General features: G+C 37.4%; 2 protein-coding genes across 7 annotated transcripts; one reads left to right on the plus strand and one right to left on the minus strand.

Annotated features, from left to right (window-relative positions):
- Positions 1-504: 504 nt before the first annotated feature.
- Positions 505-7,309, minus strand: LOC119073481 (probable cytochrome P450 28a5). Of its 3 annotated transcripts, XM_037179190.1 has the most exons (9): positions 6,954-7,309; positions 5,799-5,937; positions 5,196-5,303; positions 1,901-2,005; positions 1,473-1,836; positions 1,308-1,342; positions 1,116-1,251; positions 786-1,055; positions 505-718 (listed from the first exon to the last, which is right to left on the minus strand). In XM_037179190.1, exons 5-9 carry the CDS (start codon positions 1,681-1,683, stop codon positions 555-557), a joined length of 816 nt encoding a protein of 271 aa, XP_037035085.1. In that variant the 5' UTR covers positions 1,684-1,836; positions 1,901-2,005; positions 5,196-5,303; positions 5,799-5,937; positions 6,954-7,309; the 3' UTR covers positions 505-554. The 3 variants fall into 3 exon arrangements, with proteins under 3 accessions (XP_037035085.1, XP_037035007.1, XP_037034921.1); XM_037179112.1 differs by having other exon boundaries at positions 524-718; positions 1,473-2,005; positions 6,954-7,303; XM_037179026.1 differs by lacking the exons at positions 5,196-5,303; positions 5,799-5,937 and having other exon boundaries at positions 524-718; positions 1,473-2,005; positions 6,954-7,303.
- Positions 7,310-19,072: 11,763 nt separating this feature from the next.
- On the plus strand, positions 19,073-27,674 carry LOC119070058 (serine protease gd-like). Of its 4 annotated transcripts, none has more exons than XM_037174393.1 (6): positions 19,073-19,173; positions 19,505-19,840; positions 25,748-25,913; positions 25,978-26,368; positions 26,629-26,721; positions 26,792-27,674. In XM_037174393.1, exons 2-6 carry the CDS (start codon positions 19,625-19,627, stop codon positions 27,504-27,506), a joined length of 1,581 nt encoding a protein of 526 aa, XP_037030288.1. In that variant the 5' UTR covers positions 19,073-19,173; positions 19,505-19,624; the 3' UTR covers positions 27,507-27,674. The 4 variants fall into 4 exon arrangements, with proteins under 4 accessions (XP_037030288.1, XP_037030363.1, XP_037030454.1 ...); XM_037174468.1 differs by having other exon boundaries at positions 19,083-19,840; positions 25,978-26,048; positions 26,136-26,368; XM_037174498.1 differs by lacking the exon at positions 19,073-19,173 and having other exon boundaries at positions 19,180-19,840; positions 25,978-26,228; positions 26,325-26,368.
- The last annotated feature ends 18 nt before the right edge of the window (positions 27,675-27,692 follow it).

The following is a 27,692-nucleotide window of genomic DNA, read 5'->3' on the forward strand; positions in this document are numbered from 1 at the left end:
ACTTTTCCCCACCATTCCTCACGTTTCCGTCATCAGTTTCACCAAACGAAGAGATCTATATGTCCGGCGAGGGATTCTTTTGAAAACCTGCCTGCCGAAGTCGGGTAAATTAGATTGGTATTAGTCTTTAGAAGCCAAAACTACTGACAAAAAAATTCATCGATGCTTGCGTGGTGAGAGGTGATCAAAAACCGAGAACATGCACTTTTCTTACGGAATTTTCTTCGGGTACACGGTCGTGTGGGATATCATTGGAAAGGTAATTGCATGTACTTTCGGGACAAATAGGACCTAATGTGGTTAATGGGTATAGGAGCTCAGTCTTAAATTTGCACTTCAAAGACAGATTTCAGGTGCAGAGAAACCGCTAGAAGTTCGTCGAAATAGTCAAATTTTTACGCATATTTTCGACTGCTCATAACTCAAAGTGCGTGGGTGAATTTTAAACCCAATAAGACCCTGGTTTTCAGAGTTATTCATGCTTTCAAAACGAACCTTACTCAATTTTAACATACTCAGGAATGGCTATATTCAACGTGATCACTGCACATCTTCTACAGAGCTCTCAAATTAAGCCACAATCCACCAACTGGAACGAGCAGAAAGGCTTTAGGGTCAAGTACAAGAGGTTCCTGCGTTTTTGCATTTACAATGACTTCGATTTTTTTTAATATCTCTGCTACAGCTGCCTTCGACTGGGCCATTGCAAATCTCATTCCTGGAATGAAACGAAATTTTTGGCCCAATGAAATTATGTCAGACTGCTTAGGCAAAATATAACTCACCGAAACATTGTCTGGGTCCATCTAAAAAGCCCAGAAAAGCTCCTTTGTCCTTGTATGCTTTCAATCCACCATTTTCTGAACTGAATCGGTCCGGATTGAATACTTCCGGATTGGAATAGATTCGGTCATCGTGATGGAAACAGTACGTCGGTATTTGAACCACCATTCCTTTCTCAATCGGTACGGCATTACCCTCGTAATCGGTTAGATTCGTTGAGATTGTGCAAACTTTTGCTGCAATACCGTTAGGTGGATTTTTGCGCAACGTTTCTGATTTGAATTTTTTTTTTTTAGTATTTCGACGAACACATTTTTCTTTGGAATCTTTACCGTGGAAAACTTGATCCATGTATTTCATATCATTCAGAACGTCAAATTCGATGCGCCCATTTTTACCGATATTGTCATAGATCTCCTTCCGTAATCTATTCTGAACCGATTTGTTTGCCGCCAAATAGTACAACATCTGAAAGGGTCAGATTGATATATTGTCCTTTTTACAGGCAAATCTACTTTTGTTACATGTGAAATTGTAATGCTGGACGTTTCGAAACCGTCTAGAAAAAAGGCATCCAAATAAATTTATATTTCCGATCTCCCGAGTGATGATTAAAAAAAAGTGTCAGCTCCTAACGCCTTCATTTATCAAAATCATTATTTCAGGAGATCTACACAACTTCTCCTTACATAAAAGAAACGTTGTAGTGTGTGCCACCACATCAATGTCTGGCAAATTCTTTTTCTTTTTTAACTGCAACAAATAATTTAGATAGTCATTTCGTTCGATTTTTTGCTCTTCCCGCAATCTAATTGCGTCTTCCTTCAGTTTCGTGAAAAAGTCCTGTGTACCCTTTGTCACGAATGGCATTCGGTATATTTTCGCGATGAATGGAAACATAAAAACTAGCAAAAAGTAGATGATAAACTTGGCATCCGGTTCGAATATGGTCGAGCCCGCTTTACGGATATCAGATTCCTCGTCCGAAAATGCCTTCGAATCGACACCGTAGATGCAACTTGCCACAACGTCAACGGCGTATTTTGCAGCTAGCTGAAAAAATCTTCGTTGGAATAATTCGGCAATCAATGACATTATCTTATCGAGAACTGAGTACATCTTTTGCATCAAATCCATCCGGATGCTCCTTTTGAATTTCTTAATGGACGAATTTCGTCATTTTTATGCAGACTTCATCAATATACGCATACATAGCCTTCAACTGTAAAGGTAAAAAAAATATTTAAAAGAAATTTATGACGTCCAGACTTTTTTTTTCAATTTTAGGACTACCTCACCTTCTCTTTTCCAATTTTGTCTTAAAATTATATTAAATATTTTCAAAATTCCAATTACTTCTAGCTCATCTAGCTACACCTCTGCAGTTGTAAAAAAAAAGTTTGGTTTTAACGAGAACTTTTAGCGACTACTTCAGGCTATGGTCTTAAGTCTGAAGTGGTCGTTTAAAGTTCTCGTTAAAGTATAACGTTTTGTGATTACTTCAGCCTTTCATTTTGATGTGATTTGTTTAGAGACCTCACTAATAGCCTTTTACGGCAAATAAAAAGTGCAGTATGTAGCCATATATGAAAGAGTGATGTATGCGACAAAGTTGAATATTCGTGGCACAAAAAAACGTGTGTTGGTAAGACTGAACTTGTGTGGTCTGGGGATAAACTAGCGCCATCTAGCGTTATTTAATTATGAAATTTAACAAGGAACACTAGCTGAAAATCAGTGTGACCAACTGAGATTGGTTTTAGCATATGTTTTTCTTCTACATGTCGTATATATCTCTCATTCATATATGATGCAACACAAGTTTAAGAGCAATGGACTCTTTGTAGCATAGATTTAGGCGGAAAAATATTCGTTTTTTGATGATTTCTATGAAGGAAAATCTTTTTTTGAAAAAGTAAAACCATTAAAGCATGCAAAAATATGTTACTTTTAAAGGACAAATTGGTTTATCGGTGATAACTTGGAGAAACCTGTGCAGATAATGTAAATTTATGTAATTCCCTTGACTGTAAGTCAGGGTCTTATGCCGGAAAATACCCTAGAATGTTTGTATACCAAAGGTTGTATGAAATGTTATGAAAAACGGAATTGTTTGTCCCAATATTTTGCTTGTATACACGATAACTTGAGTAATTATCAACCAATTACCAATTTTATTTTTTTAATCGACGCAGAATTGAATTCCTGAGATTAAGTTCGAAGATGGGATATAGTTGGCTATCACGGTGATAGTCAGCTATCACAGTGATAGTAAGCTATCACGGTGATAGTCAGCTATCACGGTGATAGTCAGCTATCACAGTGATAGTCAGCTATCACAGTGATAGTTAGCTATCACAGTGATAGTCAGCTATCACAGTGATAGTCAGCTATCACGGTGATAGTCAGCTATCACGGTGATAGTCAGCTATCACGGTGATAGTCAGCTATCACAGTGATAGTCAGCTATCACGGTGATAGTCAGCTATCACGGTGATAGTCAGCTATCACGGTGATAGTCAGCTATCACGGTGATAGTCAGCTATCACGGTGATAGTCAGCTATCACGGTGATAGTCAGCTATCACGGTGATAGTCAGCTATCACGGTGATAGTCAGCTATCACGGTGATAGTCAGCTATCACGGTGATAGTCAGCTATCACGGTGATAGTCAGCTATCACGGTGATAGTCAGCAATCACGGTGATAGTCAGCAATCACGGTGATAGTCAGCTATCACTCATGATAGTTTTCTACAACGGTGATAGTCAGCTATTACAGGCAAAATTAGCATATTTCACGCCATGACATAAAATATTTATAAAATTTTATGAAAAACCAATTTCTGAATCGTTATTCAAATGTATGGAATGACACTAAAAAAACAATCAAACAGAAAACTTTAAAACTCCCACGAGTGTGAAGTTTGCGGCCAGAGCGAAGCGAGGGCCGTAATTCGCACGAGTCGTGCTATTTTATTCATGATTAAAGGTTTTGTGAATGTAGAAAGTACCGGGGGGTACATAAGTGTAAGGGAAGAACGACTGCTAGGAATTTCGCGCCGCGCCTTATATTTTGTATAAGGAAAATGTCACTTTGTGGGTTATTGTGAATGACACGGTCTACCGTCCTATTTTATATTGTACCAAAGTGAAAGAGTCCTCTAATCGTTCCAAATTCGCATCTTTTACTTTTGTTGAACAATAAGACTAAAACTGAATAATAGACGACTCATACGAGTGGGAAGTTTGCGGGCAGAGCGGAGCGAGGGCCGTAATTCACACGAGTCTCTGTCTATTTATGTATTGTTGATTAAAAATCTGGCCGCAAATTTACAAGAAAATAGAGAACAGAAAAAGTGGTTTTCCAAAAAACTTGTACTCAAGCGAAGGTTTTATATCAGTTATTTGTGATGTTTCGGAAGATTAACAACGGAAAATAAAATGAAATTGATTAAAAATATATTGAAAAAATTGTCAGTCAAGGGACCTGACCCGCCCAAAAGGTGGGGCCTAGTCTGCACAAGTTTGTCCAAGTGGGTTAGGTCGAGGGGTTGCTCGACTTTTTGATTCACCTGATTTACCATGATTAACAAGTGATTAACCATCGATTTACCATTGATTTACCCCTGATTAACCAAGTCAAACATCGTAACATCGTAACATCGTAACATCGTAATAACTCAATGAAATATAATCATTTGGCTCACGGTAAATTACCGTCTTAATTTTTGGTAAATCAAAGTGAGCAGGGTTGCAATATGACTCACAAATCAATTTTTCCTTTAAAACCAACACGTGATTTATTGGTTTTAATTTTTCAAAAAAAAAAGGTTTTGGTTCAAAGAAATAATCGAAAAACGAATATTTTCCCGCCTAAATGTAGGCAAATATGCAAAAAAAGCATTGTTCTAACCACACAAGACATCTGCGGAAAATTTATTGATATGTCACCTAAATATAGGCTAGACATTAGCAGACAAATTCAACGTATTTTGGTTATGTCGACATGTCGTACGAGTCATTCAGGGTATACATCGTTGCAGCAACCAAACACACTGTAACTACGCAAATTAAGAAGCTTGAATGAACTTTAGGACGTTACCAATGATATAAGTATAAATAATAACATAATGCGATAATAGCATTATAGAAAATTCTATGCGGAATGCTAGTGCTGAACCACGGAGCCATCCTGTCCCGTCCTTTAAGATGAAGTACTCGCTAAACGTTTGAGTTAAACTGAAGAAATTGCAAAAACATTGAAAACTTGAAAATTTAGCAACTATCTTCAGGCGGAGTTTAGCCTTTATTTAGTGTTGAAAGTCACTCTTTTTTTAGCCATTAATTCTCGAATCACAAATTAATATCTCATTGTAATGAATTACTTTGTCATTGTGAACCCCGTACTTACTTTGCTACGCGTAAATGCGGGTGTGACTTCGGCTCGTTTTTCTTTCCATTCGGCACCTTCGAGCATAATTGGATTGCGTTTAAATATCGGATCGGTTTCTTTATCGGTCTAAATGGAAATGTTATTTAGTTAACAAAATACGTTTTAGTATAATCCAATCCACCCGCCATTTAAGACGAATCTACACATGGTTAATTTGATACCTACTTTTAGGGGCAAAATTATTATTATTTTGATGATAATTTTGAACTCGCATTCTTTTTGAAAAAAGTAAAACCATCGTTTGATGTTAAAACGTGTTTGCTTTCAGTAAAAATATAAATGTTTGTGGTGATGTAACCTCAGTCTGAGAAAACTCAATATTTCACGAAAATTGACACATATTTTGAGTTTTATCGGAGTGAGGCTACATCGCCACAAGCATTTAAATTTTTCCTGAAAGCTAACACATTTTAACACCAAACGATGGTCGTACTTTTTCCAAAAAGAATGCGAGTCCAAAATTATCATCAAAATAATAATAAATTTTCCCCGAAAAGTAGGCAACAATTTAGCCATGTGTAGATTCGTCTTAAAGGTCTCAATAAACAAGATAATAATTACGAGTGACGCAACGTCGTTGTCACGAAATTTTTTGAAATCTTTCACCAAAATATCTTTAGCAACTTGACTGTCGATGATTAGTAGTTTTGGAGTTCGACCAGACATGATGCCAACGAATGGGCTCTTACCACGGTACTGTCTGATGTTAAAGAAAAACAGTTCAGTTGATTTAATCATCACGTAGATTAAGAAGTTTATTGACAGGAGGTGAGAACTTTAGACTGATCATACAAAGACTGGTATTTTGTACGATAAAATGTGGTCCAGACACCAGTTTGTATAAGACACTAATTTCGTCAAATTTACGTAGAGTTTTTCACTAACACATGTAGGCTAGGCATGTATTACGTATTTCATGGTGGGACCACAAATTTTACGTAGTTATGTTCGTAATTTCCTGTCTAGTTTTGATTAGTCTAAGGTGAGAACGCCGCAAGGCGAAATCACGAAATTTTTATCATTTGTCTCATGGCCAATAGCTTCCCCTCTCAGAACAATCTGAAGAAAGTCTTTTAGCTTGGATTTATGCTTAGGCTAAACCAAAGCACCTAGCAGGGTAATAGAAAAAAATAAAGTAGTACTTTAATCGAAGTATGCGAATATTTCCATACCTTTTTTTCTTACTGTCATTGCAAAATTACCATTAAGGCTGCTAATGGTATTATTGGTATCAAAATACTACTCTATTTGACGTGTAAAAACCTCTATTACCCTGCTAGGTGCTTTGGCTAAACCCTTTATCTTCTTGTTAGGGCCAGGTAAAGGTGCTGACTATCGGAATAATTGTAAACAACTTAACCTGGCCTTAACTAAAGCTAAGTACACTGTACACTCATCATCAATAGTGTTAAATGCTAGTATGCCGAACTGAGGTAAATTTATTAAATCAGTCCTCAGTGTCGACCGAATGCTCATTTAGAGTAGTCTGCACGTAATTTTGTTTTCATGCTTCGGGGACGAAAATGAGGGCAATTTTTCGAATTTTCTCGGGCTTCCGGCCCTCTGCATGAAAACTTACATGTGCACCTGTTTGGGACGGTTGATTTAAGGCACTTTCGCTTCTAAGCCTCACTTCGTTCGACCTACAATCCGCGAAATTGCCTAAAATCAATCGTCCAAAACAGGTGCACAAATAACCATTATAATGCAACTCACTTATAGACTGCCATGTGTTCGTCGCAAAGGTTTATTTTTTGCATAAATGACTTCGGAAACGAACCGAGTATCGGATATGATCTTACACTTGTAACTTTGCGATTTTTCCAGTACTGGAAATTCCACACCAAATACAAATAAATCAAAACGAACACGCCGGATATTTGGAATATTATTGACAACATTTTGTCTTGTTTTATTCCTTGTTACGAAATCCTTGCTTTTTGTTGTTCTTCAGTCAGTTTAAATTTGTTTTATCCACTGTCAGCGAAACAACGGCCGTCCACAAACTGTCGTCTTCAGTATTCTCGTGTTTGATTTTATTTATTCAGAACACTATAAGTTGCGCGATTGAAAAATGCACGAATCTTAGCAGATAACAAACATCCTAATTGTGATTGACGAACCTAATAATGGTTTATGTGAGATAAGTACTGTGAAAACAGTCTGTGCGATAACGTTTACCAATACCCTCTATAGCAACCTAACTACGGTTGCTAAGGTGGTAAATGTGCAACCAAGTGGCCTTTTAATAGCAGAGCTTACTTTAGAGAATTTTAATTCTGAAAAAAATCCGAAAAAGTTCTGAAAAATTCCGAAAAATCATTTCAGAATTTTTCGGAACTTTTTCGGAATTTTTTGAGAATTTTCAGAATTAAAATTCTCTAAAGTAAGCCCTGCTCAATAGAACAAACTGACAAATTATAGTAGATTACAGCAGAGCCTATGTAAATGAGTAATACATGTGTGCGATGTTTGCGGCGTGTGAGCCGAAGGCGAACCGCCTAATTTTGCACACATGTATTACTCATTCACATAGGCTCTTCTGTACTGTTCTTTAATGTGTAGGCATCCTGTGCGTTGTATTTACATTGTCAAACTACGAAACAATTTTGCATAAAACAGCATTTCGGAACCTTTCCACTTCTATCCATTTTGAACTAAAATTTCATTTTGATTTAGTAGGCATCGGTTGTGCACGCCATTTCGGCTATATTTAATTGACTTCTTTGTTGTTGTCATTCTCATTGCATGTAAATGATCGCGCATAGCATGTAAATCATCGAAAAACCTAACATGTAAGTTTCATTTACATTCTCATCGCAGACAATGTAAATACAACGTACAGAATGCCTACACATTAAAAATAAAAAATCATATATTTGAATGTGTGTGTGACAGCTGCGTGGAAGAAGGACTTACTTATTTGTCTACTGAGGCAGCTGTATACTAAGTCTATCTCTATGTATGCAACGTAGCCTTTGCAATTTACATGGTAATTTCACAGCGTCAAAACAAAGTTTGTTTGCTACACTGAGAAAAACGTTGACAGTTCTGTCCCCAGGTAATGTAATTTCTCACATAAAAATCACATTACCTGACAGGTAATAATCTGAAAACTTTTTTGTCAGTGGAGCAGTGTAGCTAGAACTGAAAATCGAACTAGAATTAGGGTTTGCTCTTCTGACCCAAGAGAAGACTAAACTTAAAAATCATCGGTGTAAAATTGTGGATTTAATTACGCACGGCATAGTGGGTCTAATTTGTAAATTCCCAGCATACGTAACTGCCAGAGAAACAAGGCATCAGAACAGTCGGAGCGTTTGCTGCGACTTAGCCCCGTACGACCCGTAATCCTATTTCGTCCGCAACCATAATACGTTCGTAGCCCTAATAAGCCCGGAACCCTAATACGTCTATAACCCTCTAATCCGTCTGTTACCAAAATGCAAGTCAAGTTGGGCATTGTCAAATTTACTGAAAGTGTTCATTTTTAAAATTGCGCATAGCGCAATTACGAAAGCCCGTACGAAGTACCTCTCAAATAAAACCAACAATTTACGACATTATTTTAGAAAACCCAAAATTTTTTGCCAACTTTCCATTGGGTATTCAATTACCTCTCAAATGAAACAAAAACTAGCAAAATCGGATGAGATTTACTCGATTTATGTGCAAAAAGCACTTAGGGCCGAGTAGCGGCCTTAGTCCAAGGGCCCAAATTTGAAACTTTTTTCGCCACGTTCTTTTCGGTATTCAATTACCTTCCATAAAAACAAAATCTAACAAAATCGGATGAGATTTAGTCGATTTATGTGCAAAAAACACTTAGGGTCGAGTAGCGGCCTCAGTCCAAGGGCCCTAATTTTGAAACTTTTTTCGCCACGTTCTTTTCGGCATTCAATTACCTTCCATAAAAAAACTAAATCTAGCAAAATCGGATGAGATTTACTCGATTTATGTGCAAAAAACACTTAGGGCCGCGTAGCGGCCTTAGTCCAAGGGCCCAAATTTGAAACTTTTTTCGCCACGTTCTTTTCGGTATTCAATTACCTTCCATAAAAAACTAAATCTAACAAAATCGGATGAGATTTACTCGATTTATGTGCAAAAAGCACTTAGGGCCGAGTAGCGGCCTTAGTCCAAGTGCCCAAATTTGAAACTTTTTTTGCCGTCATTCTATTCGGCATTCAATTATCTCTCAAACGAAACAAAAACTAACAAAATCGGATGAGATTTACTCGATTTATGTGCAAAAAACACTTAGGGCCGAGTAGCGGCCTTAGTCCAAGGGCCCAAATTTGAAACTTTTTTCGCCACGTTCTTTTCAGTATTCAATTACCTTCCATAAAAAACTAAATCTAGCAAAATCGGATGAGATTTACTCGATTTATGTGCAAAAAACACTTAGGGCCGAGTAACGACCTTTGAGCCCTCCCAACAAGCCCACGTTGCATCTTACCCAAAAACAATGTTCAGCAACTTTGTTCTACTCGTCAATACCTTTCATTTGATATATCACAAGCAACTATTGCGTGCGTATTTCGGTAGATATCGTCGAAAGACTGAAAAACACCTACAGGGCCCTAGCTCTGGAAGGGCCGACCCTACCATGCCCATTTTCGAACTTGACCTTACTTTTGTCGATACCAATCGGGAAAAAAAAGAATTTTGAAAAAAGGTTGTGATTTGCTCAAGCTAGAGGGGTCACAGACGGACGGACGGACGGACGGACGGACGGACGGACATTTTTTTTATTGCGGATTCGTCATCTATGAACATAACCAAATGCTTTGCCCTTACTGTCTGCTTCCAATTCGACGTGTTACAAACGGTATATTAATCTTATAAGCCCCAGTACTTCGTACGGGGCTAAAAAAGATTCGGTGCATATATTTTACCTCATCTTCAGCTTACCGTCCAGCGAGAAGCACGCCGACATTTTACATTTCTATCTTTTTGCAAACCTTTGCAACTTTCCGCTTTGAATAAAATATAAAGATCTGTTCCAAGGACGTCCGAATTGTTACATTTCATCCATAGACAACATAACCTAAAAAATTGCTCATGAAAAATGAACTGCCATAAATAGCGCGAAGCATCTTCAATACGTAAAATTTTTTGAAAGCTGTCACTATAAGTATATGTCGTCTATAGATGAAATCGTCGTGTCGGGCTGTCAAAGTTTGCGTTTACAGTTATTTGGAACAAACCTATTGGAGGCCACAAATTTCAATTTAGTTTACTCAGCGACCACAATGACGGACTACAGTCACGCAAAACCCTATTTTGACCAAGGTAAAATATATTTGCGGAGGTAATGCCATTCAGACGCGCGGCCTAACACAATAGTTCGATGCTAATGACACCTTTTTTTTAAATGGTTGACTCCGATTTACTTGTGTTTAACAAAATACTGTTAAATACTTTTAAAGAAATGGTAGAGATGACGTTTATAGCGAACTTTCGTGCCACCGCACATCTGAATCGGTTATATCCGCCCATATATCTATACCTTGATTTTGACTTGCTACATTTTCGTTTAATTTTATCTCAGTTGTGGTTTTAGCCGCCCTATGTCCATTGACGCTTTTGTTGAAATCAAAATAGATTCAATATCATTTCGTACAGTTTTCATGATTATGTATCAGCAGTTCGTCTTTCTAATCTTAAGTGCCCGTCAGCAAACCTTTTCACATGATATTGAAGGACAATTCTAATCTAAATGTTATCTAAATTGAGTTTATTCACCTTCAGGAAACTTTGCCTACTCCAACAAACTTTATCCAGCGTACTGGTGCAAAATCGTTCATTGAGGAGAAAACAAAATGACATACAATTGCTAAATGTTTCTCATATGCAGAATGAGCACCAGCTGAATATCACCAGCTGGTGTACAAACAACAACACTTTGTATTGTATACAATTCAAAGACAACCTACACACAGTGCATTTCTATGTGTAGGACAGTGTCGGATTAGTAATCACAGCGGCAAAAAAGTCAATCCCAAGAGGACATAGGAAAATCTACATCCCAGGCTGGTCGGACAATAGTAAAGAACTGTACGACGAATTTACTAGTACCGGTAACGCTGAAACTGGAAAGCTTTTATTGGCCTCAATTGATGCAAACCGAAAAGAAATATGGGAGGAAAACTTAAAATCGATAAATTTCACAAAATTAAGCAAGAAAGCATGGAACACACTGAATCGATTATGCGGACGATCGAAAAATAACAAGAAAATATACCCGGTCACAGCAGATGAAATTGCCACACATATGGTCAACAATTCCAAAGGAATAGTGTCAGAAAACCAAAGGAAAAAGGTTGGAAAGCAGTACATCCGAAATTTTCGAAATAGCCAACCGGTTTCGAACATTGCAACTCCTTATTCGATAGAGGAAATTGATGATGCAATCTCAGAAGTGGAATGCGGCAAAGCACCCGGATCGGACAACTTTTTCCCGGATTACATTAAACACCTCGGTACAAAGGCTAGAAAGTGGATCACAAGCTACTTCAATAACATCAAACTGTCTGGGAAAATACCGAAAACTTGGAAAAAAGCAAGAGTAATCGCTGCACTAAAACCGAACAAAGCGCCGAACGAAGTAACCAGCTACAGACCAATTTCGCTTCTAAGTTGCTGTTATAAGCTATTCGAACGTTGTCTGCTAGCCAGAATTCGTCCTATCATCGAAGACGTCATACCGAAAGCACAGGCTGGTTTTCAAAAAAACAGAAACTGCTGCGAGCAAGTACTGGCACTGACGAACTACATTGAACTCGGCTTTGAAAAAGGACTGAAAACTGGTGTAATCTTCGTCGATCTGTCTGCTGCCTATGACACGGTATGGAAACGAGGGCTCCTATTAAAGTTAAGTGAAATAATTCCTTGCAAACAAACTCTTTCTTTAATCATGGATATGTTAAGCGACCGGAACCTCCAAGTGACGATAAACGGTAAAGAGAGCAGATCACGCATCCTCAACAACGACCTACCTCAAGGCTCCGTTCTGTCAAGCATCTTGTACTGTTTGTACACAGCCGATCTGCCGATGAACACTCGCTCCAGATTTTTCATCTACGCTGACGACATTGCAGTTGCCAACCAAGGAAAAACGTTTGAGGAAATCGAAGCAGCACTGCAACAGGATCTGAACATCATGTCAAATTATTTCAAACATTGGCGGTTGAAGCCGAACCATGGCAAAACTGTACACTGCGTTTTCCACTTGAACAACCGTCAAGCTAGCAGAACCTTAAACCTTCATCTAGACGGAAAGAACGTGGAACACGATAATAAGCCAGTGTACTTAGGTGTCACACTGGACAGAAGCTTGACATACAGACTCCACATAGAAAAAACGACGAAAAAGTTGCAGTCAAGAATCAACATCGTCCGAAAATTAGCTGGAACGAAATGGGGATGCCAGGCTAAGACTTTAAGAATCACAACTACGGCACTAGTAATTTCAACAGCAAACTATTGTGCACCGGTCTGGATGGCAAGCGCACACGCAGAAAAGGTTGACATCCAAATCAACAGCGTTTTACGAACCGTGATTGGTGCAGTAAGCTCAACTCCCGTGCCATGGCTCTATGCGTTGAGCAATATACCGCCTCATCACATCACCAGAGAAGAATTAGCCATCAAAGAATGCCAACGAATAGCCAACGATAATGAACTAGCACTGCACAATGACATCTCATCAGCTCCAATCGAACTCCGTTTGACATCCAGAAATCCCTTTTGGCGTTTCTTCAGAAGCATCGGAAACATGAACGATTTTAAGAGCAGATGGAAACAATGGTGGGAGAACCTCACTGTAACAAACAAACACATCATAGTCGATCCAACAGACGAAATCGAAGGTCAAGAATTACCTCGTCACATATGGGTGAAACTGAACAGGATCCGAAACGGTTTCGGATGTTGCGCATACATGCTACACAAATGGAATTATGCAGAAAGCCCATTTTGTGAATGCGGGAGCGTGCAAACGATGGAACATATCTGGCGCTCCTGCACAATACACCGTTTCGAAGGCGATCTGATAGACATTCACAACGCAACGGACAATGCCATCGACTGGTTAACAAATCTGCAGGTAGACTGATGGTTGACGAAAATGATAAAGAAGTCGTTTGACGAAACTCTCTGTGATATCATGTCCGGAGCGATAGCGGAGGACTTGACGCAGTCTAACTTCCAAAAAAAGAACGAAGAAAATTTTTTGAGACGCGGCAACTATATATAGGCGAGAATTTAAGTTTCTTTCTTTTGGCCTGTATCACCACAAATCCTATTCTATCTTATTCGCGCTTCAAATACGAGCAAAACGAGCTATCACTCGACTATGTAACTTTAAAATTGCCGGAGATACATCGTTTTAAAGTTGGTCATTTTGATAGAAAATGCACCAAATTAACGTTTTCCAAACAATCAAAATCTTTCAACTTACTCTGTATGTTTCTATCTGTCTATCTGTCTATCTGTCTATCTGTCTATCTATCGACGGTCGATCTCGGAAACTAGTCAGCCAATCTCCATGAAATTTTGCAGGAACCTCAGGGTGGGCATAAAAATGAAAATGTGATACGCCATTACCCCAGGAAAAACCAGAATTTTGTTTTATTGGCCTCGAAGTGGTTTCTGAGTGTGGTTTTCGAGGGTCGGGAACGCGTTTTCGGCTGTAGCTTAGCTGTATTGAAACCTACAGAGGCGTGTGACCCATCAAATAAAAGGTATTCGTAACACGATTCAAACAAAAAAATAATTAAAAAAATCGGGTCAGATTCGTTTGAGCTAGAGTGATTAGAGTGACCAAATTTTGAGCTACTCGAGCGTAGGATGAAAGGACTAATATTTTTGCGATTATGAGAGATAGAGAGATACTTTCTTCGGCAAAGTCTCAGAGTTTTACGAGTAGAACAGAGGGGCATATGTGAAAAATGTCGAAAGTTGGAAATGGGTGGGTCAATTATGTTTTTAGAGGTATTTTTTGAATGGTGGCAGATAGAGAGTTACTTTCTTCGGCAAAGACTCAGAGTTTTACGAGTAGAAAAGAAGGGCATTTGCGAAAAATGTCGAAAGTTGGAAATGGGTGGGTCAATTGGGGTTTTGGAGATATTTGTTGAATGGTGGCAGATAGAGAATTACTTTCTTCGTCAAATTTTCAAATTTCGTCAAATTTTCAAATTTCGTCAAATTTTCAAATTTCGTCAAATTTTCAAATTTCGTCAAATTTTCGAATTTCGTCAAATTTTCAAATTTCGTCAAATTTTCAAATTTCGTCAAATTTTCGATTTTCGTCAAATTTTCGAATATCGTCAAATTTTCGAATTTCGTCAAATTTTCGAATTTCGTCAAATTTTAAAATTTCGTCAAATTTTAGAATTTCGTCAAATTTTCGAATTTCGACAAATTTTCAAATTGGGGTTTTGGAGATATTTGTTGAATGGTGGCAGATAGAGAATTACTTTCTTCGTCAAATTTTCGAATTTCGTCAAATTTTCAAATTTCGTCAAATTTTCGATTTTCGTCAAATTTTCGATTTTCGTCAAATTTTCGAATTTCGTCAAATTTTCGAATTTCGTCAAATTTTCGAATTTCGTCAAATTTTCGAATTTCGTCAAATTTTCGAATTTCGTCAAATTTTAGAATTTCGTCAAATTTTCGAATTTCGTCAAATTTTCGAATTTCGACAAATTTTCAAATTTTGCCAAATTTCCGAATTTCTGTTATAAACTGTTATAAAAAGCAGTGTTCTAAAACTTCTAAAACGACTGATATCCCAACAAAAATCTCTTCGAGAAAAGTGTGACGCAGTCTTTGAAATACAATTTCTAAAATGAATGATATCGCTAGAGTTGACGCTTTCAGCTTCATTACGCAAAAATTAAATTTTACACCCAATTAGTTCAAACAAGCTGGCTTAGGTTTTCTCATCATCTGCCAAATAATTTTTACAAAAAAAAATTTGACTGGAAACAACCAAAATTTTACCAAAAAAATCTGCGTCGCAAAGTGGCAGATGTTCAGGAACAGACCAGCAAGAAAATTTATCTGCCACAAGCGACGCAGATTTTTTGGCAGATGATGAGAAAACCTAAGCCAGCTTGTTTGAACTAATTGGGTGTAAAATTTAATTTTTGCGTAACGAAGCTGAAAGCGTCAACTCTAGCGATATCATTCATTTTAGAAATTGTATTTCAAAGACTGCGTCACACTTTTCTCGAAGAGATTTTTGTTGGGATTTGTAATGTTTTTGATTTTTGATTTTTTATATTTCTGATTGTTTTTAGCTAACTAAGTTTTCATTGTGATATTATCCGAAAGTCATTTGAATAAATAAATAAAAGTGCATTTCTACGTTAACGTCATCTACGCGCACATAACACGTATGTATGAAGTAAACACATTGTTAAGAATGTGTTTTGATTGTTTATCATACAATAAGTGTGTGTTAGTAAATCCAGCTGGTGATATTCAGCTGGTGCTCATTCTGCATATGAAAAATATTTACAGGCTGTATCGGGAACTAGAAGGATATTTGTTGGACCAGAAGACGATGTTGTTGCGACTGGTGTTTGTATTGCTTACGTCAGCGACCAATATGAAAAATATATTTATTGTTGGATGTGGCCGTGCATTCGATCGGTCGGACCGATCATCTTCAGGCTGGTTTATTTATAATTTTATTAGTTTACATTTTGAACATATTTTTCAGGTTAATTAATGCTTACGCTAGTGTTTTATGTGGATTTCACACTCAAATTGCACTATGTTTTGTAGGTGATTTACTTATCACTATGACATGTAAACATTTGGTGGGAAATTGATTAGAAATGTCATTCGTTTTTACACAACTATTCAACCGATACATCTGACGGTTCACTTTCTGTTGATGTGTGGAGCAGTGTTGACACCGGGCCTCTATTCTTGTTCCGGACTCTCTTTCCGATCATTTTCTTTTTGACTAGATTATAGACGACCGGAGAAACGTGTTTTGCATCCTTTTTGAAGTTTACCACGCTGGTTTCGTTGAGGATTATGTGGTTAGCTTCATGTATCTTGAGGAGACCTCGCGTACGTACGTTTCGAAGGATTTGTGCATTGTCGAAATCGAATTGATGGTTTGTTGTACTTACATGCCGTACCAGTGCAGTTTTGCCCGGTTTCTTTGCTCTGTTGGCCACATCATTCGCATGCTGTCCCTTACGTTCGCCAAGACATCTGGTTGTTTCTCCAATGTAGGACCGATTGCAATTGGAACACGGGATTCCGTAGACGACGTTTGATTGTTGTTCCGCGACTAACGTGTCCTTCATGTTGGTAAAAGCCTGAGCCACTTTACATGGTGGGCGGAAGGCTACCTTCAGTTGTGGTGCGTGTCGATTAAGTTGAGTTTTGACAGCATCGGAGACCCCTTCCATGTATGTGATACCAGCAAAGCCAAAGGCTTGTTTGGGATATTTCGGTCGTTCGGACAACGTCATATCTTTGAAACTAATTGCTTTTTGCTCGCACATTGTGGAGTTGGCCATTGGTCCAATTCTTGGCGGTTGTTTTGTGACGTCCAAAAATGGATAACTCTTTTCGTGGTTGTTTTTGCTGGTACCGAACTTGTATTTGTTTTTCACCTCCTTGATCATTTCATCTACAGTTTTCGTCGGAAAACTGTTTTTGGCTAAGATTTTCTTTACCGTTTCGAGGTTGTTTTCATGAAAGGAATGGTGACTCACCGAAAAAACCCGTTTGATGAAGGCTTTGGCGACGTTGCGGACCATGTTTTTGGGGTGCTTGGCAAGATAATTCAGGATGCGGTTGGATGCTATGGCCTTGTGGTACCAATTCGTCTTTAGCTTATGACCCTCGTTGTACACCTTCAAGTCCAAGAAATTTATCGACTTCGTTTCCATGTCTTGTATCTCAACCGTGAATTGAACAAGAAGGAGAAGGATATATTTCGACCTGCAAATCTTAATTGACAATACGTAGCATAGATGTAGACTACCTAGAGGAGATACCTAGTGTCGTTTCATTGGACACATGAAGGTATATGGCGCACTTAAAGCAACTAATCAAGTGTATGTCAACGTTGTCAATCAACTACATTATCAACACACTTCAAACATGAGTGGTACTCTAAATTAATAGGTTACGGAAAATTGACAACTGCAACCAAGGACTATTTTTGAGAAATTTTTTTGAGAATTTTGAGAATTCTTTTTTTCTTATTAGACAGCTAGTTTTGATAAATACTTGAAAACTGAATATCGAAGGCTTTAATTACTTCTTCTTACTCTTTCTCGACTGTACGAGTTCTCTGGTTACTTTTTTGTCTGTCTGCACATAAAACTACATTGTTAACCATGTTTTAAGCTTTTAAAAATTGAGAAATAATTGAGAAATTTGAGAAAATTTTGAGAATTTTGAGAAATCTGATTTCGCAAAAATAGTCACTGACTGCAACACACTGCAAAAAACCGTTTCATACAAAATAGTACTCTATTTGGCAGTTGTCGACTATGATCACTTTTGCTTGAAGTGCGTTGACATAATCTAAAACCTAATCGTTTATGCGCATTGAATGTGGGAATTGTAGGAACAATTGTCAAATTTAGAGACTTTAGTGACAACTGCTGCTTAACATTGTGAGGATTCTTTTGAAAAACAGCCTACCGAAATCGGACCGAATTTTTAGAGGAATCATTTTTATGTGCCCTACAATCCAAAACCACTTTCAAAATTTTTTTCCGGCAACTGTGTTCGGTCAGTGGGAGGCGACTGAAATCTCAAAATTGCAATTGCCTTACCTATTTTTCTGCCACAGGTGACGAGGCACATGAATGTATCATAGCTGAGATCATGTAGTTACGGGCCAACATGGGTTATGTGGATTGTCGATGACATCTGCAGTGAGCAACAGCAACATCAATTTGAAAAAAAGAAGATTTGATTGTGAAATTCTTGAACTTTGGAGGTACTGTAGCTTTGCTAAAATAACTGTCGATATAAAAAAGACGTGTGCTCATACAGTACTCGGTTTTAGCTCTCTAAGGACACCTCATATGCGTCAGTAGTAACAATTCTATCCTGTTCCACAGACGACTAACAGTAACTACTAATACTCAGGCATGTAAGGTTTCATTTGACAAGACTTTGAAAATACCCTTTTTTGCTCATTTTTACTACACGTCTTAACAAAGTCTTATCGAACAGCATGATATAAGTTCGATTGAAAAACTAAATACTTTACCGGAGTCGTTTACTCGCTACAATGGCATGATGTTTGGTCAAAATCTGTCAAACCAAAATTTAATTATTTTTAGATGACAACCCACCATTCATGCATATTAGCATTAGTGTTCCTGTCGTTGCATTTAGCGTCGAAAAATCTGACGTTCCCTAATGTAAGGAACGATGCAGTATTGCAGCTTCGACCCACATAAAAATTGCTAAGATTCCATTTATTTCATATTGTTCGTCCACGTTGCTCTCTCGTTCGCAATCTCTTTTTTAACTTCAATAAAAAGCTTAACATCAACAAAGCTTGATTATAAATTCAACAGAATTGAACCGAGTGGGATAAACCGACGAATCATTCGCAAAAACAGCGATTTTTTCACACTTTTTCTTCTTGCAGTGAAACCTGTTCTGAGTACCATTGTATTTTTCGTCCAAAACATTCATTGCGAATATAAGAACCAAAGTCATTCCAATGAAAGAATTTATTTTTTATTTGCGTCGGTATGTCATTTCGGAGACGAATGTGTGAATCTACACTGTAGATTTTCGCAAGAAAATCACTACAAACTGACGAACAGACTAATACAGGTAGAATACCCAAATAAAGCAATAAAGTTGTCGTTAAACTTCTTTAAGCGAGAAAGCATTATATCTCTATTCCTGGACGTACAGGTGGTATATGGTCAGTTGGAAATGTAGTAATATGACATGAGTTGAGCAGTTTAGTGTTTGGAATAATTTAAGAAATTGAAAAAATTAATGTGTTGAAGTGTCGATTAACGATCGCCTAAACAAGTTATTATCTATGTGTACATCTTGTCAGTCTCGTTAAACAGGTCGTGCGGAATAGATCACATTGTTAAAATAGTTTTCGTAAAAGAAATCCATCAAACTTTTAGGCACACGTCATTAGCATTCATACAAATGTGTACACAACAACGATGATTTGTGTTGATTTCTGTGAAATGAAGTGGTTGTAGCCAGCGTTCAATGAATTTACATTTTGTTTTTAGTGTAAATAAAATTATGTAAATTCGTAAGCGAATTTTGGAAGATTAATACAAATACGCAAAAAGAAAGACCGACTGTGCTTGATACACTGTGCTCCGGGATTCTGAATTCGAATATTAAAAATGGAATTTCACTGGATTTCATATGTGGTGTGTGTGATATTGTGCGTCCATGTGGATCGATCTGTGCAACAAAATATACCACCGAGTCCGTGTCAAAATATGTTTCAATATGTGCGCGAATATGACTGGATCGGATTGGCAGAAGTGCCAAGTTTACCATTAGGACAGGCGATGAAATTGGAAGTTATGCTGAGTCTTCGGGCCAAATTACCTTCGGTAATTATGTTTTTATTTCCATCATATTATCATCTGGTAATTCATGGATTCAATTTGTCATTTCAATGTTTTTGGTTTACATTTTGTTTATATTCATCGATAAATGGTTTAAGGAGTTTGTGTAGTTTTTAAGAGTTTTTGGCCATTCTCGGTATAGCTACATGCTTCAACATTGGTGTGTTTCATTCAAAGTCAGTGACTTAAGTCACATCTTAAGGCACAGTTCGTCAAATGCATGAAAAACACCTAGAAAATGAGTTTACATCAGGTTGACATCATTCGTGAAAAAATTTGACAGATTTACCATACATTTTCTGTCAACATTTTTCAATCTCTTATTAACATTTCTCTCTTTTGCCATTTGGAATAAACATTAAAAAAGAGAGCAGTTATAGAAGAAACGAAGAAGAACAGCTTAGACAAACAAAATGCTTAATTTTATGTGTGCGGAAAAGTAGACCACAAAAATCCTTTTACATGCTACATGCGTCGGCAACCGTACTTTTCATGTTTCAAGCACTTCTTTCGACGCCCTTATCATGTAAAATCCATTACATAACTTGGGATAAAAAGTGAAAAGTCTCGTTTTCGTGTGTTTATTGACCTCGGCTTCGCCTCGGATCAACAAAATTCACACGAAAACTCTACTTTTCATCTTTTTTCCCTAGTCATGTAAAATACTATTAAATTTTAAGAAAATCAATTTTGCAAATCAAAGAAATTCCTTGAAAATCAAAGGAAAATCCTTAAGCATCGTGTAAAAGTGTAAAAACAGGACGTTCCTTGAAGATTTCATTTTTGAAAAACCTCTGGCCCTCAAGATGTACATCGTCCTAGACTTTCAGAGAGATGATGACAGACGCCAACTATCATCACCTCTGTAGTATTTCGTTCTAAATTTGTTAATTTCCGTGTGAAAACCAACCCTCAGAATCTCGACTTTCTCACACCCGAAAAGAAGTGAATTGCTAAGCCGAACCATTTTAAACTAAAGAAACGAAATGAGGATAGCAGATTATAATTTGCAAATTATATGTTTTGCCTTTATAACTGAGAGTCTCTGACACTAGAGATGATAGTCAGATCCAGATAATTGCTGAACAGAATTTTGCTTTGCCGCAATGTCTCAGCCTTCCGAGAATTGTTCATTGCACTCACAGCACTGCTCCTAGCATGAACACTGAATTAAGAAGTGTCAAATTTAGGAATAGCAGCAACAAAGCATTGAAAATGTGTCTCGGTCCTAGTTTTCATTGACAGATGCAACAATTGCAATTTTCAATAGAGAAATTTCTAACTTTATTTGACAGTTGCAACAATTACGTCATGAAAACAAGTACCAAAACCAAAGCACCTAGCAGGGTAATAGAGGTTTTTACACGTCAAATAGAGTAGTTTTTTGATACAAATAATACCATTAGCAGCCTTAATGGTAATTTTGCAATGACATTATGAAAAAAAGGTATAGAAATATTCGCATACTTCGATTAAAGTACTACTTTATTTTTTTCTATTACCCTGCTAGGTGCTTTGCCAAAACACGTTTTCAATGCCTCGTTTGTTTTCACCCATAGTGATAAGAGCTACCGCTTAGGATTGTTTGTATTGTATGGTTTAACTCATACAACGAAAGCAAGTTATCTATCTTTGCCTACTGTGGCTTCATCGGCCTCCGAATATTTTACATGTTCATGCTAGAAGCAGTGCTGTGTTGCTTTCCATTTTCTATTTAATCACATATTTAACATGCAACATGAATCGAAAGTCGTACTTTTAATGTTTCAAGAACTACTTCCGATCTACCTTAGCATGTAAATAGCACCACATATAGCAGGATAAAAATGAAAAATCTCGTTTTCAAGTGCTTATTCACCTCGGTTTCGCCTCGAATCAACAAAATTCACACGGAAACTATACTTCTTATTCCTCTTCAAAGACTAAAGACAGAACAAAAATTTAACGGTTCAATAAACCCATGTGATAGTGTCAGTACTAAGCAACCATTATAGCCGGATTCGTCTTCCTTTTTATCATCACTCAATTTTGTTCTCACATCAAGTTACCGAAAATTGGCTCTAAAACATTACCGGTTACACAACATCAAAGACCTTGAGAGAGTAATCGATTTCTAGAACAATAAATTGTTGCATCAAAATATTTTACATTCATAATACACACATCATTATAACAGATTACTTGGAAGTAGTGCAGAGATTTGTTTCCGTGAAAGGAAGATAAAATTTAATAGAACAACATAATAAGATCAATCGGTAGTCATGGTATTCAGTACTGTAGCGCCCACAGCATATCATTCAAATGTCCATGTAGTAACAGTAACTAGTGAAGGTCATTTTGAACCCATCCATATAATGAAGATATTTTGCATGAGTTAAGAGTTATTAATGTTCTGGTTCCCATCATCCCTATTCCAATCAAAATACTAAATCAATGAGTTTATTCTTTTAGTATCTTGCACAGATTGCATAGAAGACAAAGATCTAATGGCGTGGAAACGGAAACTGAAACACTCAAGAATAATTAGCTGTAAACTAGTTGCTCTGAACCTAGGCTGTAACCACATTTTAGATTGGCTTTACTTCTGGCACATTAATTTATTGTTGACGCGATGAAAGCATAGCCCTGAACCAATCATTATACTAGTTACTTATTTTAGATGAGAAATTTTGCCAACTGCGTTGAGGAGGCCTCTTTTGAAAATTCTGTTTTTGTGCTTGGTTCAGTGCTATGATGAAAGCTATTACAAGAAACTTGAAGAAAACTACAGCGCCTATGTCGAAACTCTAAGTGTAATTAAATAATTTTGTGGGTTCATCTCGTGCTGCTTTGCTCAACCAATTGGTATTTAGCTTCTCTAGGTATGCCCATAATATGAAAAAAATAATTCTGAGTTTTGACACAAATGAATTCTTTCTGCAAAACCATTATATGCAGATCGGTTGCTTCCTTTTCCTCATCGTCTCAACTAAATCTGATTTCGTCGTAGACAGACTGGCTGACTATCAAACGCTTTATTTCACTCATTTACATATTTATTATTGCTAGAAATACTAAAACTTTTTGGTGGCAGAGCGAGAGCTATTGACCGCGTTGACAATTTACACAGACAAAGGTGTACATTGCACGAATCAGTAGGTGTATTCCCGTCAGAATTTATGAGCGTTGATAAATTTATCAGTACGATAAACAGCAAACAAAACTATCATCGAGACCATGCCCTGCTACCTTTCTCAGAAAAGTTTTACTATTCTTTCATTCACATGTCATCTCCTCATTAAACCCTCAGTAAAGCTCTATAAAGCCAAGTGTAAATAACGGGAAATTTCTCCACCGTGAGGCAAATACTATCGTCTGATTGCTGAAACTTTCTCCTGTAAGGCAAATGGCATTGTTTGATTCGCCTATTCTCTTTTGCTATCTGCACTTGCCTTTTATTCCAAATCATGCAATCAGCACCATCTACGAATATGACAGCGAGAATGATCAGCCGATCTCAAAACTCACTATGGCTGAATGTGTCGTATCGGGAATATAGCTATTTAACTATATTCAAACCTGTCTGCTAAAATTAGCATAGCATAGTTTTGATATGTACGGGTGACGGTTTGTATATGTAAATATCGACAATTAAGTCACACCGAAGCTTTTTATTGACCGAAAAGGTTTTTTTCAGTCATGTGAAACTTTAAACTTATTTCGATTTTACCGTTATGTCAGGGAAATTCAGTCATGATCGTCTGGTTTACTCATACAGACTCATACGTCTTTATATGCTTGCTTCCAACAATTTTTCATATCGATTCAAAATAACTGACTGGAATAACTACTTTTAATTACGGTGAAATGTCAAACATCTGCTAAGTTTTACCATCAAAAAGTCGACTTATCGACACCTCGATTATAATCGATATTTCGTCCGTTTAGTGTACATCAATAAATCACCTCTGGTCTTTCGACGCCTTCAGCATGAAATATATATTACTGAGACTGATAGTGACAAGTGTGTACTCTATTTTATCACATAAACGAAAACGAGACAACAACATAGACCTGAAGTGTAATTTTTGAATTAAACTTCTAGATCAGTAATTTTGACATCCGAACACCGCGCGTGTGTGATAATAAATATTATACACGTATGACAAAGCGGTCGAGGCTTGCCGAGACGGCTTGTCATACGTGCATATTCTTTTTTATCGCATAAGCGAAAACGAGACAACAAGATATGCGAATGACACTTTGACAATTTACAGAAGTACAGTGAGCATTAAAAGTTTGGAAACATATAAGAATGCGAACAAAAGAATAACATACGTGAATACAATAGAACAATAGACATTGTATAAACCTGATTCTATTGTTCTATTGTCTTCTTATCTATTGTTCTTTTGTTTACATTGCTCTTATATGTTTCCAAACTTTTTAGGCTCACTGTATAATGTTTGTTTATATATCCTAGGTGAATAATTTTTTCGGGGAATCACACCGCGTATGCGATAAAATCAATTACACAACTCGGAATAAAAAAGAAAGTCTCGTTTTCGTGTTTATTGACCTCGGCTTCGCCTCGGAACAACAAAATTCACACGAAAGCTACTTTTCATCCCTAGTTATAGTAATACAGTCATATGACTAATAAAAAGTTGAAAAGTTCAATTTTATCCAGAGTTTTATAATTGATTTTACGAGGTGAGGGCGTTGAACATAGTGCTTGAAACATAAGGCTGCCAGCGGACTTACACTGTTTAGCTCTCCGTTTACGTTCTAACAATGGAAAGTGGGAGAAGCTTCAATTGTTCACTCGTAAACGGAGTGCTAAACGACGTAAGTCCGCTGACAGCTTAATAAATTATTATTATTTTGCTGTAGGTAAGAGAGGGAGTTTGAAAATTCGAAAAAAGTGCTGACACTCACGTCCTCTTAAAGCCAACTCGCAGGCACTCCATTTTGGTCGCCGTTTTCAAAATAACGGTGAAAACTGCTCTCGCTTTCCATTGTTATAGGGTACACGGTGACTCAACGGAGTGTAGTGTGTTTCGTGCTTTAACAAAGATAATCGATGAAATTTTTCCTACAACGCATAAAAAACTTAGTGCAAAAGATATGCAAGATGTTGAGAGAGTAATCGCACGAAATATGAAATTCTCTCACAAAATCGTGCAGCTCGTTATCGCCCATGCTTTTGTTGGTTTAAAATTGATATCATCATAATAGCTTCGGTAAACAAACAAACTACTGAGATTCTTTCACTATAACTTTAAAAATACAATTGAATATCGATATATAGATGAAGATCTATTCTCGCCACCGAGAGCTTCACTGCCGGTTATAATTTATTTTAAATTAATAACACAAACGCATACGATAATCATTAGGTAAACAAACACGTATATTGGTTTTGGTATTTATATCGAATTTGTTGAAGTTGTTCTATACGAACTGACGAGTCGTGTAAAGCACAACGTAGGTACTTATATTACTGATGAATATTGAAGACGAATGTTTAAATTTGATTTTGGATAGGGAGATTCTCACAATTTATTGTGAATACATTTGACGGACCAATGATTGATATAGAGCCATACACTCCTCCTACAAATTGATTTAGATTAACCATGGCAGAGTAAGATAAACGAGGCAGGAGCGGTTGACTTGACTAGGAACCTGAATTATCCAGTAGCCTTATATTTTGCGAATAAAATTAATTCAAAACGTTCCTGCCTGGGTAAATTATACTCTGTTGTGGATCAACTTTATAGCGGTATAATGTAATGATGTAATGAGTCACGTTTCTTTATTGGGGGTTTCCCTGAAGTGGTTTTTTTTTTTAACTTTTACATCCTGCATCAGCAATCAATGAATCTTACTCAAAATTAACTTCATTTTCAGCAATATGTTGGATCAGTCGAACTTTACGGATCAAGGGAGGATGCGATACAAGAAATCCGATCGAATGGACCCGTTCGATACAGAATACGTTTTCCCTTGCAAAAACCGTTGCCAAAACTAACTCAATTATCACTCAATGGGCAAGTGTATTGTTCAGGACCACCAGGTAAGGTTTTGATAATATAATCAGCCAAAAGCGACAAAATAACAACGGAACTTTTGTTTTATAGAAACTGGTTCCTACGTTACCCAGATCAAACTCGAACATACTTTGTTCACTGAGGTAGCGGCTGGACATGGTGTAAGTGTTTTTGACAACACTATATACCCTCAAGACCCCTATCTTGTATACAATAATCAGGACTATTATTATTCTAACACTTATAAGACGCGACCTACTGCCCCAGGGAGACAGCCACAATATCAAACGCAGTATCCAACGCAGCCAGACTATCCAACACAGTCACAGTATCCAACACAGTCACAATATCCAACACAATCACAGCTTCCAACACAGTCACAGTATCCAACACAGTCGCAGTATCCATCAAAGCCACAACCAATCTATCCGACACAACCGGAGCAACAACCCAACTTTATTAGTCCAGCAACGATTGATTCGTAAGATAATAATTTGAACATATTGAGTGTCTGATTGTATCCATGTTGGGTCAATACGAGTCTCAATACTCCCTGGAGACTGTGTAAACTGCAATCTGTTTCCTCGACTTCCCTCTTTGCAACAACAAAATTTACTACCTTTGCCATCAATGATAACTCAATTGTAGGCCCTTCAGTCGTGAACGTCCGTTCAATTTGCTAAATGCTTTTTTCATTCATAAAGGCGTGTCTTACCAATGCATTCAATTTCTTATTTTCAGATCACAGGTCGAATGTGGCAAGCCTCATCCTAAAAGCAATTTTGTATCATTGGTCGTTGGTGGTACAGGTGTACCACGTGGGGCATGGCCATGGTCAGTATATTTATATGAATATGGTCAGACAAATCGCCGTCATTTACAACATTGAACTCTGTTTCGATAGGTTGGTGGCCATTTATTTGGTGAAACCAATTGGTCCGACATTTAACTGTGGCGGAAATCTAGTGTCTCCAAGAACTGTCGTTACAGCGGCACATTGTTTCCGAACATCCGATCGAACGTACCAAGCTAACGAAATTACACTGTTCTTGGGTCGACACAACATTCTCAATTGGAATGAAGCTGGATTCAAGGCAGCCCAAGCAGAACAGATTATCATCCATCAAGACTACATGCTAAAGGATACATCTTATGACGCTGACATTGCACTGGTCATAATGACGGAGAGAGTCGAATACACTGAATTCATTCGACCGATTTGTTTGTGGGAAATTTCTGACAGTGTGAACAACGTTGTCGGCCAAAGGGGAACGATCATTGGCTGGGGTCGAGATGGTAGTGGAACAATTGTCACGCCTGAGCCGAAGAAAATCGATATGCCGATTGTGTCGGAAGCGGAATGCTTAAGATCGAGCGACACCTATCGATACATTACCAGTCAACGAACATTTTGTGCGGGAGAACGTAACGGCCAAGGGCCGTGTAATGGTGATTCGGGCGGTGGCATGACGTTCAAAATTAATAACAAATGGATGCTGCGTGGTATAGTGTCAGCGGCTTTGGCTGATCCTATTGTGAATACATGCAATTTGGGAGAGTATGTTGTGTTCACAGATGCGGCGAAATTTGTTGGTTGGATTAGAGCATACATGCGTTAGAAGAAAAAATAGAAAAAATAAATTGTTGACAAGAATGGAAAGGCAACGTAACGCTTTAGGACAAAGTTGAACTACGGAAAATCGACTGACTGAACTTTCGAACAAAATTTATTTATTTCGACGATTTGTCCGCAAGCAAATAAAAACGCAGTTGATTCAACGAAGTCATCTATTTCTTGTTTAATA

The sequence above is a fragment of the Bradysia coprophila genome, chromosome II (genome assembly GCF_014529535.1).
Source record: "Bradysia coprophila strain Holo2 chromosome II, BU_Bcop_v1, whole genome shotgun sequence".
NCBI lineage: Eukaryota > Metazoa > Arthropoda > Insecta > Diptera > Sciaridae > Bradysia > Bradysia coprophila.

Bases quoted from the DNA above. Each gene is read 5' to 3' on its own strand.
- LOC119073481 (XM_037179026.1), bottom strand. From the start codon at position 1,920: ATGGATTTGATGCAAAAGATGTACTCAGTTCTCGATAAGATAATGTCA. The intron at 1,343-1,472 runs GTAAGGAGAAGT...CCTTTTTTCTAG, and splicing joins CACTACAACGTTTCTTTTAT to ACGGTTTCGAAACGTCCAGC. The intron at 1,252-1,307 runs GTAACAAAAGTA...TGACCCTTTCAG, and splicing joins CCAGCATTACAATTTCACAT to ATGTTGTACTATTTGGCGGC.
- LOC119070058 (XM_037174393.1), top strand. From the start codon at position 19,625: ATGGAATTTCACTGGATTTCATATGTGGTGTGTGTGATATTGTGCGTC. The intron at 19,841-25,747 runs GTAATTATGTTT...CTTCATTTTCAG, and splicing joins TTCGGGCCAAATTACCTTCG to CAATATGTTGGATCAGTCGA. The intron at 26,369-26,628 runs GTAAGATAATAA...TCTTATTTTCAG, and splicing joins AGTCCAGCAACGATTGATTC to ATCACAGGTCGAATGTGGCA.